At 39.2% G+C, this 15,603-nt stretch overlaps 1 protein-coding gene across 3 annotated transcripts in view; it reads left to right on the forward strand.

Annotated features, from left to right (window-relative positions):
* The window catches only part of Ssh2 (slingshot protein phosphatase 2), a 228,658-nt gene that overhangs the window by 168,688 nt on the left and 44,367 nt on the right, over positions 1-15,603 (forward strand). For all 3 annotated transcript variants that reach the window (XM_021212427.2, XM_021212426.2, XM_029545599.1), the window contains 2 exons: positions 4,021-4,085; positions 13,271-13,392. In XM_021212427.2, the coding sequence (XP_021068086.1) occupies positions 4,021-4,085; positions 13,271-13,392 (187 nt within the window). The remainder of the gene's footprint in view (positions 1-4,020; positions 4,086-13,270; positions 13,393-15,603) is intronic.

Raw genomic sequence — 15,603 nt, forward strand, 5'->3', positions numbered from 1 at the left:
TTTTTTTTAATATTTATTTATTATTATATATATGTATACTGTAGCTGTCTTCAGACACTCCAGAAGAGGGCATCAGATTTTGTTACGGATGGTTGTGAGCNACCATGTGGTTGCTGGGATTTGAACTCGGGACCTTCGGAAGAGCAGTCAGTGCTCTTACCTGCTGAGCCATCTCACCAGCCCTAAATATCACAATTTTATTTAGCATAACTAAAACCTTAACATGAAAAGGATATGGTCTCTGAGAGCAGGATTCCAGGTAAACCTTTGTATAGGTTGTATCTAATACCACGCTGAAAATTTAATCTCTTAGCTTAATGTATTAAAGCAGAGACAATAAAAGTTATTTTTATAAAGTGTAAGCTGTCTAAGCTATACTTAGAGGTAAAACATTATCAGTAGTAATCAGTTTACCANAAGCAAACCTTTAACATTTATCAAGTAAAAATAAACTCCTTAATAATTTTGTAAGAAGTAGGCAAGCCATTTTGCAATGTGTGATTGATCTATTATAAACCTGAATTAAGCTGTTAGCATTGGCAACACGTGGACAGCCTCCCTTAAGGTAGGGGGTATGGCCACAAGAACTTGTTTGGCGCGGTTTTTAAAACAAAAGACAAACCTGCGGTTTGTGAGACAAAGGAGAAACTAGCCAAGGCCATTTTGAGCTTAATCCTNACCACGTGGGAAGGTAAAGCCCAAGTTTTAAAACACTTTATCAATCCTTAAATGACTTTAACCTTGAGTTANCCAATTTAAAGCTAGCCGTTTGTAACCAAGATCACCTTTAATGAACATCAATAAACTTAAAGCAAGTCAAAGAACTTAATGAAGCGGCTACAGCGAATTTTAAATTTAGACCACAGAACTTTACATTGCTTAGCTATAAAGTTACAAATACAGACCCTTGTTACTTACTAACAACACTAATCATGAGAATCACTAGGAAAAAAACGACAATTAACTTTTTTCTTGTTTTACAATTCAAAGTTTAAAAGCACTTAAGAAAGCAGTTTTTGCAGGAACCCTCCTGCCGGGTTTAATTCCTGGCTAAGCTGCAGCAGGGCTGCAGCGGTGAGACTCCGAGAAAGCAAAGACGAATTTAGCAAGCTGTAATATAATACATTTAGACATGAAACACAATGGCCACTCATACAGACAACAAACAAGAAAACACATGACTCAACACATAGAAAATTGGTGCACCAGACCTAACACCGAAAACCAGACGTCTCTGTACCTTGGTCTGTCTCTAGGATACTATCATAGATTTACTCTCTAGGCCGTGGCCAGGAGGATTTTAAAATTTTTACTTTTAAATAAACCCAATTCTTTCTTGCCTGAGTGTAGGACTGCGGACAAAAACGCCTGAAAAGTCTCATCCCAGTGCACTGCCCATTGAGGAAATGAGGTGTCGGGTTAAACACTTCATGCTCAAATAAATTTTGTGCGTCTACCTTTTTAATCTCGGGGTGTACCCTTACATAATCACGCACACTTGGAACTCCACCAGTGCCTGAAGCTTAAGTCTCTACAGCACGTTGGGCGCCACTTGTAATGTTTCTCGGGTGCCACTTGTATGTTTCTGCGTCACGCACACCGGCGCTGTGTCTGCGTGGGCAGAAAACACCTTGGGGTGGGTTCGCACTGAAGAGCTAAACTTCCTGAAAATAGAGATGAGCTGCAAGAAAGAATATCATTTATTAATTACACGCGGGAGAACCCAACCCTCTCCCGCATGTCCTATTGTCTCTGCTGAGTGTCTCTCTCAAAGTCGCATTGTCTCAATGTCCCAATGTCCCAATGGCGCGCGGTCCAATCCTCAGCGGAGCTGTGTCCAGAAGGCGGGTCCAATCGAGTAGGCATGACAACATTGGTGGTTGGTCCGGGCGACGAGTGGGCGTTGACAGTGGGCGGCCCGAGGATGCTGTGTTCTGGGACGTCCAGGGGAGCAACTCTTAGAGTGTCTGTAAGGGGTGCAATACAATGCTTAGAGGCTGGCAGGCGAGACCCAACAGGTTAGTAGAGAAGAACTTCCAGGTCAGTTCCAGCTTGATTTCTGTATGTCCTACAGCCAAAGTATATTGTGTCACCAGCATTAAGGTGTATAGTTCTGATAGGCAACTAAGAGCAATAACAATAGCCCATATTGTTTGGGGTGCCTGTGGAGACTCTGACCCATACCTAGTACTGGTGACTGTCACTTAATAACCCATGTCTTCTGAGGGAGTCATTGTTCACCCATACCCATAAAAGAATATCTGTGTTCAAATTTCACACACACACACACACACACACACAATCTTACAACATAGTGAGTTTCCACGTACAAACACACACACACACAAAAGTACATTTAGTCTCTTGTTTTGGGTTTGGTTTTGGTGATGGTACTACTGTTGCTGTTGTTTGAGACCCATGTAGGCCTGGCCTGAATGGAGCTCACTATGTAGACCAGGCTAGCCTTGAATTCATAGAGATCCACCTGTCTCAGGCTCCTGAGTACTGGTTAAAGACAAGTACTACCATGCCTGGCATCATCATTAGTATCTTATATCCTAACTCAAAGGATTTTCAATTTAGTGTTATAAAATATCTAAGAATAAGTGCGGTTTCAAATAATAGTTGGCATGTTAAAACACCTAATTTGTTCAGGAGAACTATTCCCAGTATGTTGTACTTAATAGGTACTCTCATTTTAATATCATCCACTAACCACTTTAAACTGTTGCAAATAAAGGGAATCTAACAGTATTTAAGTTAAATTCATATGAATATTCTTACTATAGGAATAGAAATTATATATATCATTTGAGACTTAGGGATAATTCTTCAAACTCTTGTTAATCTGTAGTCACCAATGGATCCTTCATTCTTCTACCAGATTATTCTCAAATACTTTTTTTTTTTTTTTTTTTTTTTTTTTTTTTTTTTTTTTTTTTAGTTTTCAAGACAGGGTTTTCTTTGACTCTTTGACAGTCTGACAGATCCACCTGCCTCCCAAGTGGTAGGGGCATCAGCCACCACCACCTGGTATGACAGATACAAATCTCAACTTACTGTAAACTGAAAATAAATATATAAAAAGGCAGCCTACTAATTTCGTACTATTTTAAAAAGTCAAACTGGACTGGAGAGGTGGCTTAGTGGTTAAAGGCACTGACTACTCTTTCAGAGGTCCTGAGTTCAATTCCCAGCAACCATGTGGTGGCTCACAACCATCTATAATGTGATCTAATACCTTTTCTGGCATGCAGATAGAATACATGCAGATAGAATATACATGCAGATAGAATATACATGCAGATAGAATATAAATAAATAAATAAATAAATAAATAAAATTTAACATATAACCAATAATTTTATGTGACATTTGTGTCTAATGAAAAGGCTCAAGGGCCTAGGGAAATGGATCAGCTGTTAAAAACCCACTCTCTTTTATAGAGGACCCAAGTTTGTTCTCAGCACCCAAAGCAGTTGTCTCGCACCAACTGCAGCACCCTCTTCTGGCCTCACTGAACACCTACACTTCTATAGACATGATAAAAATGAGATGGAGCTGGGTGTGGTGACTCACCCCCTTCCTTAGTCCTAGTACTCCAAAGGCAGAGGAAGGCTAATCTCTGTAAACTGGAAGCCATCCTCCTCTACATAAAAATTTCAGATCAGCCAGGGGTGCATAGTAAAAACCAGTCCTAAGTAACAACAGAAATGTCTGAGGTAGTTCCGTGGGTTAAAAGTGCTTGCTGCAAGCACAACAACCCCGAGTTCAAATCCTGGCACCCACATAGTGGAAAGAGAAAACCAGTTTCCACAAGTTGCCTTCTGATTTTCCTCAGAAAGTGTCTTCAGGATACATGAGCAAGTGTGCACTCACACTAAAATATGAAAATGTAAAAATAAAAATTTCAGTCTTTCAGTAAGTCATAACTTTACAAATCACTAAGATAAAAAGAATCTTTTCCATTGATTTTTTTTAATAGAGAATAATCATCCTTTGCCTTTTAAATTTCACCAGGCGATCTCCAACAGCATCTTCAAGCAATGTTCATATTACTCCGCCCAGAAGACAACATAAGGCTGGTAAGTTAATGACATCATAATTAACTTCCTCAAAAGGCTGCCTAAAATAATAGCTAATATTAAAGTTATTTTTTTGTTCAAATATAATGCTCGGACCTAGGTGGAATAAAATAAAAAACAGACTATCCCCATAGTCCATCTGAGAATTTAATTATTGTAAAATATACTATAACATGAGGTAAAATACTCTGCTCAAGTTTGTTGTTAGTCGCTGGTTTGTAAGTTATTCTCCATAACAACAGCTGAAGTTCAGAAAAAGGAGAAAAAAAATGGAAATTTGTCCTAGTTGGGGAAGCTTTTATATTAGGCTGTGGAACTGGAGCAGATATTAAAAGATGGTGAGATTAAGTCAACAAATTCATTGTTCTAAATAAGAACATAGCTTAATCAAAAGCACATATAGGAAGGGGCAAGGTATGAATGAAATAACCAGCAACTGTTGCTGACTTCAGAGTCAGGAGACTTGGCCTCAGGTTCTTGCTAATCATGTGATGTTAGATAAGCTACCTTAGGCTGTCTTTGCCCTTTTCCTCATTTCCTTACTACTTTCACAGTTGGCAGGATTAAATAGACACCTGAAGAAGTGTGAAATGGGGGCCGAATGTGGTGGCTGCACACCTTTATCCCTAGCACTTGGGAGGCGGAGGCAGGCATATTTGTGTGAGTTCAAAGCCAGCCTGGTCTGCATAGTGAGTTCCAGGACAACCTGTCTTGGGGGATGGAAAAAACAAACAAACAAACAAATAAAAAAAACCCATGTGGCTTATTCACATTTGTATTTGTATCTGATCCCCTAGGTAACTATAGAGCCAGTCAGTACTTTATGAAGCGCTGTGAAATACATTTTTTTTTTTTTTTGAGCCAAGAAATAACATGAACCAGCTACGGTATCTAAGGAAGATTCCCTAGAAGCTAATACAGAATAGATAGGAAGAAATACACTAGGCAGTTATTGAAGTTATCCTCCAGGTTTAGCCCATGAGCATATTAAATTCAAATAACTATTGTACTCTCTGTCCAAGAAGAGATGTGAGAAGTAAAGTGTGAGGCTGCCTGTGGGTGCCGGTCAAGCCTCTGAACCCTCTGGACCCTGCTGATTCTGCTCTGTGTGTGTGTGTGTGTGTGTGTGTGTGTGTGTGTGTGTGTGTGTGCGCGCATAGAATGTACACATAGACATGTAGAGGCCAGAAGTTAATGTTGGATATCATCTTCCTCACCAACTCTCCATTTTAATCACTTTCTTCCTTCCTTCATTATTAACTGATTGATGCACATTTTCTTAAAAGTTTTAAAAATATGTGTGTGGCATTGACATGTGTGCAAGTACACTCACCCACGTGTGCCATGTAGAGGCAGAGGTTGACGTTAAGTGTCTTTGCCACCACTCTCCACCTTAGTTTCTTTTTTGAAATAAGGTGTCTCGCTGAGAGTTCACCTGTTGTGCCATCTTCCCATTGTTGTCTGCATTTTCAAAAGGTATTTTATGTGTCTAAGTATGTGTTATTTGTGTGTGCATGAGAGAGTAGGTAGGGCAAACATGCCACATGAAGGCCAGGAGTTGGTTTTCTTCTTCCACTCTAGAATCCAGGGACTAAGCTCAGATCATCAGGTTTTCACGCCAAGCAATGTTACCTACTTAGCCACCATATTGCAGACCATCTGCATTATTTAATACACATATTTCTCAAATAATTCTTTTAAAAGGCAACTGTAGCCAAGCAGTGGTGGTCCACACTCTAATCCCAGCACTCAGGAGGCAAAGACAGGCAGATCTCCGAGTTCAAGGACAGCCTGGTCTACAGAGTGAGCCAGGACAGTCAGGGATACTTGGGGGTCGGGGGAACCCAGCTATGGGGCACAGAGCATGGTTTTTATGGCTTTAGTGCTCTAAAGCAGTGCTTCTGAGACTTTAGGGTATATCAAAATCACCTCCAGTTGGGTTCTTGCAGGCCCCTGGGGAGGTGTGGGGGAAGGGGAGAGATAATTTACAATTTTAGCAAAATGTAAAACTCATGCCTCTGCATTAAATCTACAAGCCATTTTACAGTTATTTTGAATTGTTCCATAGTCGCTACGTTTCAGATTATTGAGTGAGTCATTTTCAGGAAAATGAGTAAAGGCATTGTATGACTGTGCACAAATTAGCACTTTGTAACTGAAAGGGGCGTTTGTAGACCCAGAGCACAGGCTTTTGTCTGGAGTTTATTTGGAATGCTAAAATTCATATCTCGGCACTTGTACATAAGGCTAAAAGTTGGATAGTCAACTGAAAATCCTGCTTTTTTTTTGCTCTTTTTCTTCTTAACCCAACCAAAACCCACTTTTTGCTTAAGCATTGAAAACAGCAAACAAACAAAAAACAATGTCCTGTGGAGGAGTCCTGCTTGCCAAGTGCAGGCATGAATGTCACTTCAGTACTTAAGAAATGTCAGTTGTTAAATAGGAAATGGTTTTATTGTGCTCTTCCTTATTTTCAAACACCCACTTAAAAATCAAATGAGAAATCTATGAGTTTCAGAATATTTACAGTAGCCTCATAAAGTTTTTACAAAAGCCAAGAACTTGGCAGGGTAATTTAAGAAAATTAAGGTTTCCTGATTTTATAATATGTTAAAATTTTCAGCAATGAAAATGAGTTTACTAGCCGGGCAGTGGTGGCACATGCCTTTAATCCCAGCACTTGGGGGGACAGAGGCAGGCAGATTTCTGAGTTCGAGGCCAGCCTGGTCTACAAAGTGAGTTCCAGGACAGCCAGGGCTATATAGAGAAGCCCTGTCTCGGAAAAAGAAAAGAAAAGAAAAGAAAAGTAAAGAAAAGAAAAGAAAAGAAAATGAGTTTACTTTTTTCTGAAAAATAAGTGTATTGTATGGGATTTGGTTCGGTTTTCCAAATCAGACAGTTCAAAAAGGAATGAAGATGAATAACCGTATCCTTCCCTCTGAGGAAAGCCATTCCTGGCTGTGGGAATGAGCATCTCTACATTCTGTCTTGTATTTGCATGGGGTCAGGTGTAGGTGGCTGAGTAAACTAACATAGCCATGCTTAATTTTGTTTTGTTGCTTTGCAAAAGTATGAGACATAATGTCTTCCAGCCTGTTTATCATGGATGTCTTGCCATGTCAGTAAATTAATCATGGATTTGGTAAGGCCTTATTGACCGTGCTGGGGATCAGACCAAGGGTCTGTTTTGTTTGCTAGATAAGTACTCTGAACCATATCTTTAGCTTTGGTCATAGTTTTCAGTGATTCTACAGAATATAAGTTATAGATTTTTTTTATTTTATAACTTGATTTTTTTTTTATACAGACACTTCCTCAGACTCTTAAAGACAGTGTTCTTTATTAATGTCATATCTAAAGTCTATCTTAATCTTAGCTAGTGATTTTACTTTGTTCTTTTGGCCAGAATTTAATGCTTACATACTTTTGAAACCTTTCTGATGGATCAGGTGAGCTGCTTGTCTAGACAGTGTATCTTTACAAAGCAGCTTCCCTGAGGACAAATACTGCATGCAGAGGCAAGGTCCGGACTCATGATGAAAATAAATTTAAAGCAAAAGTGTGGTGTGTACTCAGGAGAACTATTTTCAACAGTTAGATGAGGAAGCCTCTTATGCAAGATAGATCTGTGAACTACTTGGCTTAGTTTCAGCGTTTAAGTTGGACTGAGAGTTTTAAGATGATCTTTTGAATGATGAGCTCTTGGTACTATATTTAAGTATTAAAAGCACAGGCACTGAATATCACTTACCAAAATGTCTTGGTGCCCTCCTCTAGTTTGGCCAGATATCAAGCATTATATTTAGAAAGTTTTTTTGTTCTTTTATCAGCTTTGAGTTAACCAACCAGTTGCCACTAATTGGCATATGAACTGTCATAGAAACCTAAAGAAATGGTGTGGTCTGTATAGTGCTTGCTGAACAACCCTGAGGACTTGAGATTTAAAGAAAAAAAAAAAGCTGGTATTATAGTTCATGCCTGTAATCCAAGCACTGAAGAGGCAAAGGCAGGGCATCCCTAGGCTTGCTGGCCAGCCAGTCTACCCAAACTGCTGAGCTCAAGTTCTGGGGAGAGAGTCTATCTCAGAAAATAAGACAGAAAATAATTGAGGAAGACACCCAGTATTGACCTCTGGCCTCCACATACATAGTGCACACAGACATATGAACATAGTATACTCATATTATCTACACACAGAGATAACTAAAGGAAAATGAGTCAAGATTTTTTTTAATTTGTCAGAATTACCATTCAGTTGTTTCTATGCTATTTATGTTCACAGATAAAAGTGCTTTTAACACATTTGAGAAATTGAACATTTAGTTTAAAAATTGCTAAGGCATGCTCAAGATTAAACATTTGGTAAGATCGGAAATCCTGTTTATAAGAAATCCTGGGCCTGGAATATACAGTTGGTAGAGTGCTTATGTAATGTGTATGATGCCCTGGGTTCCAACTCCAGCACCATATAAACCAGGCATAATAATACTTGTCTGTAATCCTTGCACTGGTGGAGGTCAGAAGTTCAAGGTGATTCTCCTCCCAGGCTACATAGCAAGTTTGAGGCCAACTGCTAAGTCTGATAACCTGAGTTTGATCTCAAGGCCCCACATGGTCAAAGGAGAGACCCATCCCCTACAGGCATGTCTCTGACCTCCACTTGTGCACTATTATACACACACATCATTCATGTGCACACAATTAATTTTTTAAGCCTGACTTCATCTGCACCAGATTCTCTTGTTAGAATAACATGTATGGGCCAGTGAGATGATTCAGCTTGGTGCACTTTTCAGCCTGGCAACCTGAGGTCTATTCCCAGGACCCAGGAAGGAGAGAACCAACTTCTGCACATTATCCTCTGACTTCTTTACACCCCTCACACACACTAAGTAAATAAATGTAATTTTAAATGTAATGTATACTTTGAGTGTTTTGTAAGGAAATCCAGAGCTGCCTCCCAGTCCACCTCATGCATATTCACTGCTATCCATCGTTTTGTGTGATTAATGTTCCTCAGTGTCAGTTGACTAACTCTAGACTATGATCCATTTAAATGTTAGTTCCTCTTGGCTTCTCCCATGTGAATTTGATTTTGAAATTTTTTCTTGTGGAACATAAAGTGTTGAGTACAGCCTGTGTATTTAGCATCAGAATAATGGCATTTTATTCTGATTGTTTGGGTTCTTACAAAGAAGCTTTAATGTAGCCGCTTTGCTGTTTTTATTTCCCTAGCTTTTCTTAGGAACATCAGAACAGACATAAAGCTAAGTACTTAACTTAATTGGTAGAATGTTGCCCAGCATCCCTGAAGCCCTGGGTTCCATCCCCAGTACCACAGAAACTAAGCGTGGTACTAAGCACCTGTAACCCTACCCCTTGAGAAGTGGAGGCAGAAGGACCAGTGAAGGGTTATCCTTGAATATAAGAAGCTAGCCTGGGCTACATGAAACTGTCTTTATTTAATTTAATTAACTTATTTGATTTTTGAGACAGTAATAATAGAGCATACATTTCACAAGGAAGAGAGCATGTCTCCCCTCACCATTGCTTTCTCAGCTCATGTGCCAGCACTGTATATGCAATGTATGTATAGCAGATATTTCAGTAAGTGTTGCCTGACAGCCATTTTGCTTTGTTATTATGATTTATGCACTGACCTTTTTTTAACTTACTAAAAAATTTTCCAGACAATCAAAGTAGAAAATATATCCCTGTAAATATATGACTCAGCTTTAGTAGCCATCACTCTTTACCTGGTTTCTTTCATCCATTCCTCCTCCTTCCTCTTTTCATTGGAATATCTTAAAACAAGACTCGGGCACCTTGCCACTTCACCTCAGGCCTTTACAGGCCCAGTTACCACACTGCCATTATAACACTAACAGGTAAGCCCAGGATTCCACCTAAGTCCTTATTTACATTCAGTTTTCTGAAGGTACTTTGAATGAATAAGCAGTGAATTAAAACCTTTAAAAACTAACAATTTTCTGAAAAAGGAATCTTCTATTGTAGAAAGCAAAGAACAAACTGAGGCAGGAGGATCACTCTGAGTTTGAGGCCAGCATAGTCTATATTGCAAATTCTAGGACAGCCAGAACTACATATCTACTCTATCTTAAAAATAAAAGAAAAGGGGGCTGGTGAGATGGCTCAGCTGGTAAGAGTACCCGACTGCTCTTCTGAAGGTCCCGAGTTCAAATCCCAGCAACCACATGGAGACTCACAACCATCCACAACGAGATCTGACTCCCTCTTCTGGAGTGTCTAATGACAGCTACAGTGTACTTACATATAATAAATAAATAATATTTCTTTAAAAAAATAAAAAAATAAAAGAAAAAACCCACAAACCTTTAAAGGACTGAAGAGAGTGCTCTTCCATTAAGAACACTGACTGCTCTTGCAGAGACCCCGGGTTCAGTTCCCAGGACCTACGTGGTGACTGACAACCATCTGTAACTATAGTTTCAAGGGATCTGATGCCCTCCAAAGGTTCCAGGTGGGCATGAGATGCAAATGCATGCAAGCTAAACATTCATTCATACACATTAAATAAAATAAATGAATCTAAGAAGAAGATGACATTGTGGCACAGGCCTATACTCTCATAATTCAAGAGGCTGAGGTAGAAGGATTTCTGTGAGTCTGACCCTGGTATACCTAGCAAAACTCTGTCTAGGAAAAAATAAAATAAAATAAAATAAAATAAAATAAAATAAAATAAAATAAAGGAGACAGCCCCTGAAATGGCTTCCTTCACCGTATAACGTGGTAAACTGAATTCAATCCCTGGAGCCCACAGGAAGGTGGAAACTCCACAAAGTTGTCCTATGACTTCTACACATACACCAACACATATCTACACATACACACAAACACAATAATAATAAGTAAATCGGAAGTAAGAGAGGGGGAAAAAATCCCATTTGTCTTAGTGTTTTACTATTGTGAACAGAAACCATGACCAAAGCAAATCTTATATGGATGATATTTAATTGGGGCTAACTTACAGGTTCAGAGGTTCAGTTCATTCTCATCAAGGCAGGAGCATGGCATCATCCAGGCAGGCATGGGGCTGGAGGAGCTGAGAATGCTACATCTTTTTCTGAAGGCAGCTAGGAGAAGACTGGTTTCCAGAGGGGAAAAATTAGTCTCAACACCTTTGTGCCAAATTAACTTAATAGATAGACTCTCCTACATTATTGAATCATTATTGAAATCTAGGCTGATTCCAGACAAGTAAACCACTAGTCTATATCATATACTCTTTATAAATACATTTTTCTGTACTGTTTGCTTCAGCCAGTCAAGCAATAGGTTCTTCATTCAGACTGACCTCCTGTTTCAAACCTTTGCCTGCTTCTCAATAGTTCATTCTTTCCTGTAGTCAATGTGGATTCAATGTAAATACTTTGTGCTTTACCTTTCAAAATCTTGTCTATGAACTTGTGGTTTGAGTGGAAGATGTTTCCTATGGGCTCAAGTATTCAAAAACTTGGTCCCTAGTTGGTGCTTAGTTTGAGAAATCAGTAGAGCCTTCTAGAGGAAGTTCATGGGGAACAAGCTTTGAGGGTTTATAGCCTCACCAACTTCCAGCTTGCTCTGTGCTTCCTGCCTGAGGATATAAATGTGATAGCTCAGCTTCCTGCTCTAGCTAACTGCTGGTCTGCCTCCCCCACCATTATGGACTCTTCTTCTGGAATCCTTAACCCAAATAAGCTCTTCTTTCTAGAAGTCGCCTTGGTTATGGTGTTTGATCATAGCAACAAAAAATAACCATTACAGTATGTTTTCACATGGAGGCCCAGCAGGCGTGTTTCCATTTGCTGCCCCACTTCCCTGCAGGTGGTTGAAAAACTTATCCATAGATAAGGACCTTCTCCAGTTAGCATCTGTAGTGGTTCAATAAGCCTTAGATTTCAGAGAACCCTCAGTATCAAGTTTTGACTTAAAATGATTTAAGTGATTTTTGTTGAGGATAGGCCAGGGTGATCATATATCACTTAGGAGATGGTGGAGGAGAAGAAACCCAGTTAAATGTTAGGGATTATCCAGTAGAGATGATGTAGACTTCTGATAAATAAATTTAGTGGGAGTTCTTGCTCAGTTTAATTTTGCAGGAAATTGCACAGACAGATCTAGACTAAGTGTAGGAGCCTGACTAAAGCTTGGTAAAACAAGTAATCTTTACTAAGAAAAGCAGATTTGGTAAGAATGGTTATTACCTTACCCCAAAGCTTGTAGAAACAGATAAGTACGTATAGATGCATAGACTGTTTGAGATGTACATCTAATATATTGATATATTTTATAAAACATTATGTATTCTTTATAATATATGAATACTATATATTTCAGTAAAATACACATCTACAGCATTTTGAGCTTGACCAACATAATGTATATTTATAGTGACTTATCCTGTATATTTTTATTTTTCGTTGAAAATAAATTTTTTCATGCAATATAGCCTGATTTACATACAATATAGTCATGGTTTCCTCTCTCTCATCTCTATACCCTCTTTCTCTCTTTAAAACAAACCAAAATAAACAAAACGAAGCAACAATGTAAATACACAAGAAACACAGACATATACACACAAAAATCTGTGATAAAACAAAATCAGAAACCGTAATACACAAGCAAAAGTAAGGTTAAAAGACAAACCAACGCTGGGCAGTGGTGGTGCACTCCTTTAATCCCAGCACTTGGGAAGCAGAGGCAGGCAGATTTCTGAGTTCGAGGCCAGCCTGGTCTACAGAGTTCCAGGACAGCCAGGGCTACACAGAGAAACCCTGTCTCTGAAAAAAAAAAAAATCAACAAAGCAATATTGATACCCCCTCAAAAAAAAAAAAAATCTCCAAAAAAGTACCATTGAGTTCATTTTGTGCTGGCCATCTACTGCTGGGTATGAGGCCTGTCTTAAGTGTGGTTTGTATGTCCAGATTCTTAAAAACAATATAACATGTATTATTTTATCTCTCTCCAGTTAATTTAGTATTACATCAAAGATTTTAAAGTTACTATATGGGTTGAAATTTGAATTTAGGTCTCCCAACTTTTGACTCTCTTGCCTTGGTGGCATGCTATGAGATGCTGGTTTTAAAGGGGAAAAAAAGATTAAATGATTTAAAAATTCTCTAAATTTTTTTGTTTCTTTGTTATCTGTTAACCTCAGGCTGTAAGACTGGAAAGTACTTATCAAAATCGAACACGCTATATGGTCGTGGTTTCAACTAATGGTAGACAAGACACTGAAGAAAGCATTGTCCTGGGAATGGATTTTTCTTCTAATGACAGGTATGATACCATAAAAAATGGGGAAGGGGCATGAAAACTACTTTTTAAGAGAACTACTTTTAAAATAACCTGTTACAGTTATTTAAGCTATTGCAAAAGTGTCTTGTGTAATTAAGCCTTTAAAATGCAAGATAAAGTGGGACTAGAGGTAAGAGGGTGAGGGTTGTGCATGTGTGCTTTATCTTTTTGAGACAGGATCTCTCTGATGTAGACCAGGCTGATCTTGAACTCAGAAATCAGCCCACCTCTGCCTCCCAAGTGCTGGGATTAAAGGTGTGTGCCACTAAGCCCAGTTTGTATTCTTGATATATGTCTTGATCACTGTTCTGTTGCCATAAATAAACACCATGACCACAACATTTACCTTTTTAAAAAAGCATTTATTGAAGCTTGCCTACCATTTCAATTATTATCATATCATGGCAGGGAACATGTCAGCATACAGGCAGACCTGGTACTAGAGAAGTAGCAAAGAATTAACGTCCAGATCCACAGGCAGCAGGAAGAGAGGGCCATTGGGCCTGGCTTGAGCTCTTGAAACCTTAAAGGCCACCCAGTAAAACACTTCCTCCAACAAGACCACATCTACTCCAACAAGGGCTCACATCCTAATTCTTGTCAAGTAATGTCACAAGTAGTATCTCAGAAGCCTGAGAGGATCGTACTTATCCAAACCACCACATGTATATGTTTATGAAAATGGTTAACATATATGTATGAAGGTATCACAGTGAAGCCCATTATCTTTTACAGTGGATACACGGTAATGAAATTTTTAAGTTAAAAAACAGTTCATGACAACCTGAGGAGATAGCTCAGGGTAAAGTGTTTGCCATGTAAGATCAAGTACCTGAGTTCAGTTCCTAGCATTGGTGGAAAATCTAGGTACAGCAGTATGTGCCTATAATCCCAGCAGTCAGGAAGTGGAGACAGGGTAATCCTTGGGACTTCCTTGACCAGCCAAGGAGCTAGCCTTGCCAAATCTGTGAGAGCCAAGTTCAGTGAGAGCCTGTCTCTAAGGTGAAGAGCAATTGAGAAAGACACCCAAGGTGACCTCTGGCCTCCAAATGTACCCCATAAAAATATGAACACATGTACACACACATAGACACACAAATCAAGGCATAAAAGTAGGAAATAAGTTTTGACCATGATCTTCAGAGGCAGTGACACTTGGTGAAAATCTTTGACTATTTCTAATTTACTTTTATTCTTTACCTTTCTCTTATTGTTAGGTAATAATGATAATAATTAAGCAAATGGAAACATAGCTCTGGGGTAATGTTTTTTTTCCTCCGGCCAATCTATTCTTTCAATCAGTAATGTTCTACTTTGATAATCGAAGGGCACATACCTTTCTTGGTATTATACCACTGGTCTTGGGTTCAAAACTCATATGTACTTTGCTTCCTGTAATTAAAGATATCTCAGACAGACTCTAGATCATTGTGGTTATTATTGGGAGGAGCTGGGTCTATATCCTTAAGGCTTCAGGCTTTTCTGTTGTATTTTCCTACTGTTTCTGAAGTACCTTTGAGAAGCCTGTGGAATGTGGCTGCTAAGCAGATCTTTACACTCTGAGATAATAAGCCTCAGGAAATCCTGCCAGATGTCTCAAACCATGACTTCCTGGTTTAGGACTAGAATGGAATTGTGCAATAGCTAGAGGCGTGCCCCAGGCCTGGGGGAATTTATACACACTCGTACACACATGCACACACAAGCACAAAGCCCTGCGTTTGGAGGAAGGGGTATAGATGACAATGATCGTCCTTCTGATTTGGGGTTGGGAGCAAGGAAATCCTAGTATCTCTAGAAAGTATCTTCCAAAATCTTTGTTTACTCTAGTTTGTACATAGAAGTAGTCTTGCTTTGCTCTGTGTTGCTGCAATAAAACACTGACCAAAATGAACTTGGTGAGATAGCTAAGTGGGTGAGCCTGCTGCCAACCCCAACAGCCTAGGTTCAGTTCCCTAGGACCCACATAGTTGAACAAACCAATTCAAGTTGTCTTCTTCTAGCCTCCAGCATGCTACCCCATGTACACAAAATAATTTTTTTTTTAAGTTTGGGAGGAAAGAGTTCAGCTCACAGGTTATAGTCCAACATCATGGGGAGCCAGGGCGAGACTAAAGCAGAGATGCTGACAGGCTTGCTCCCAGGCTCACATGTATACGGAAGTTCTTGTACAGCTCAGGCCCACTTGCCTAG

Source organism: Mus pahari, chromosome 14 (assembly GCF_900095145.1).
Source record: "Mus pahari chromosome 14, PAHARI_EIJ_v1.1, whole genome shotgun sequence".
NCBI classification, from domain to species: domain Eukaryota; kingdom Metazoa; phylum Chordata; class Mammalia; order Rodentia; family Muridae; genus Mus; species Mus pahari.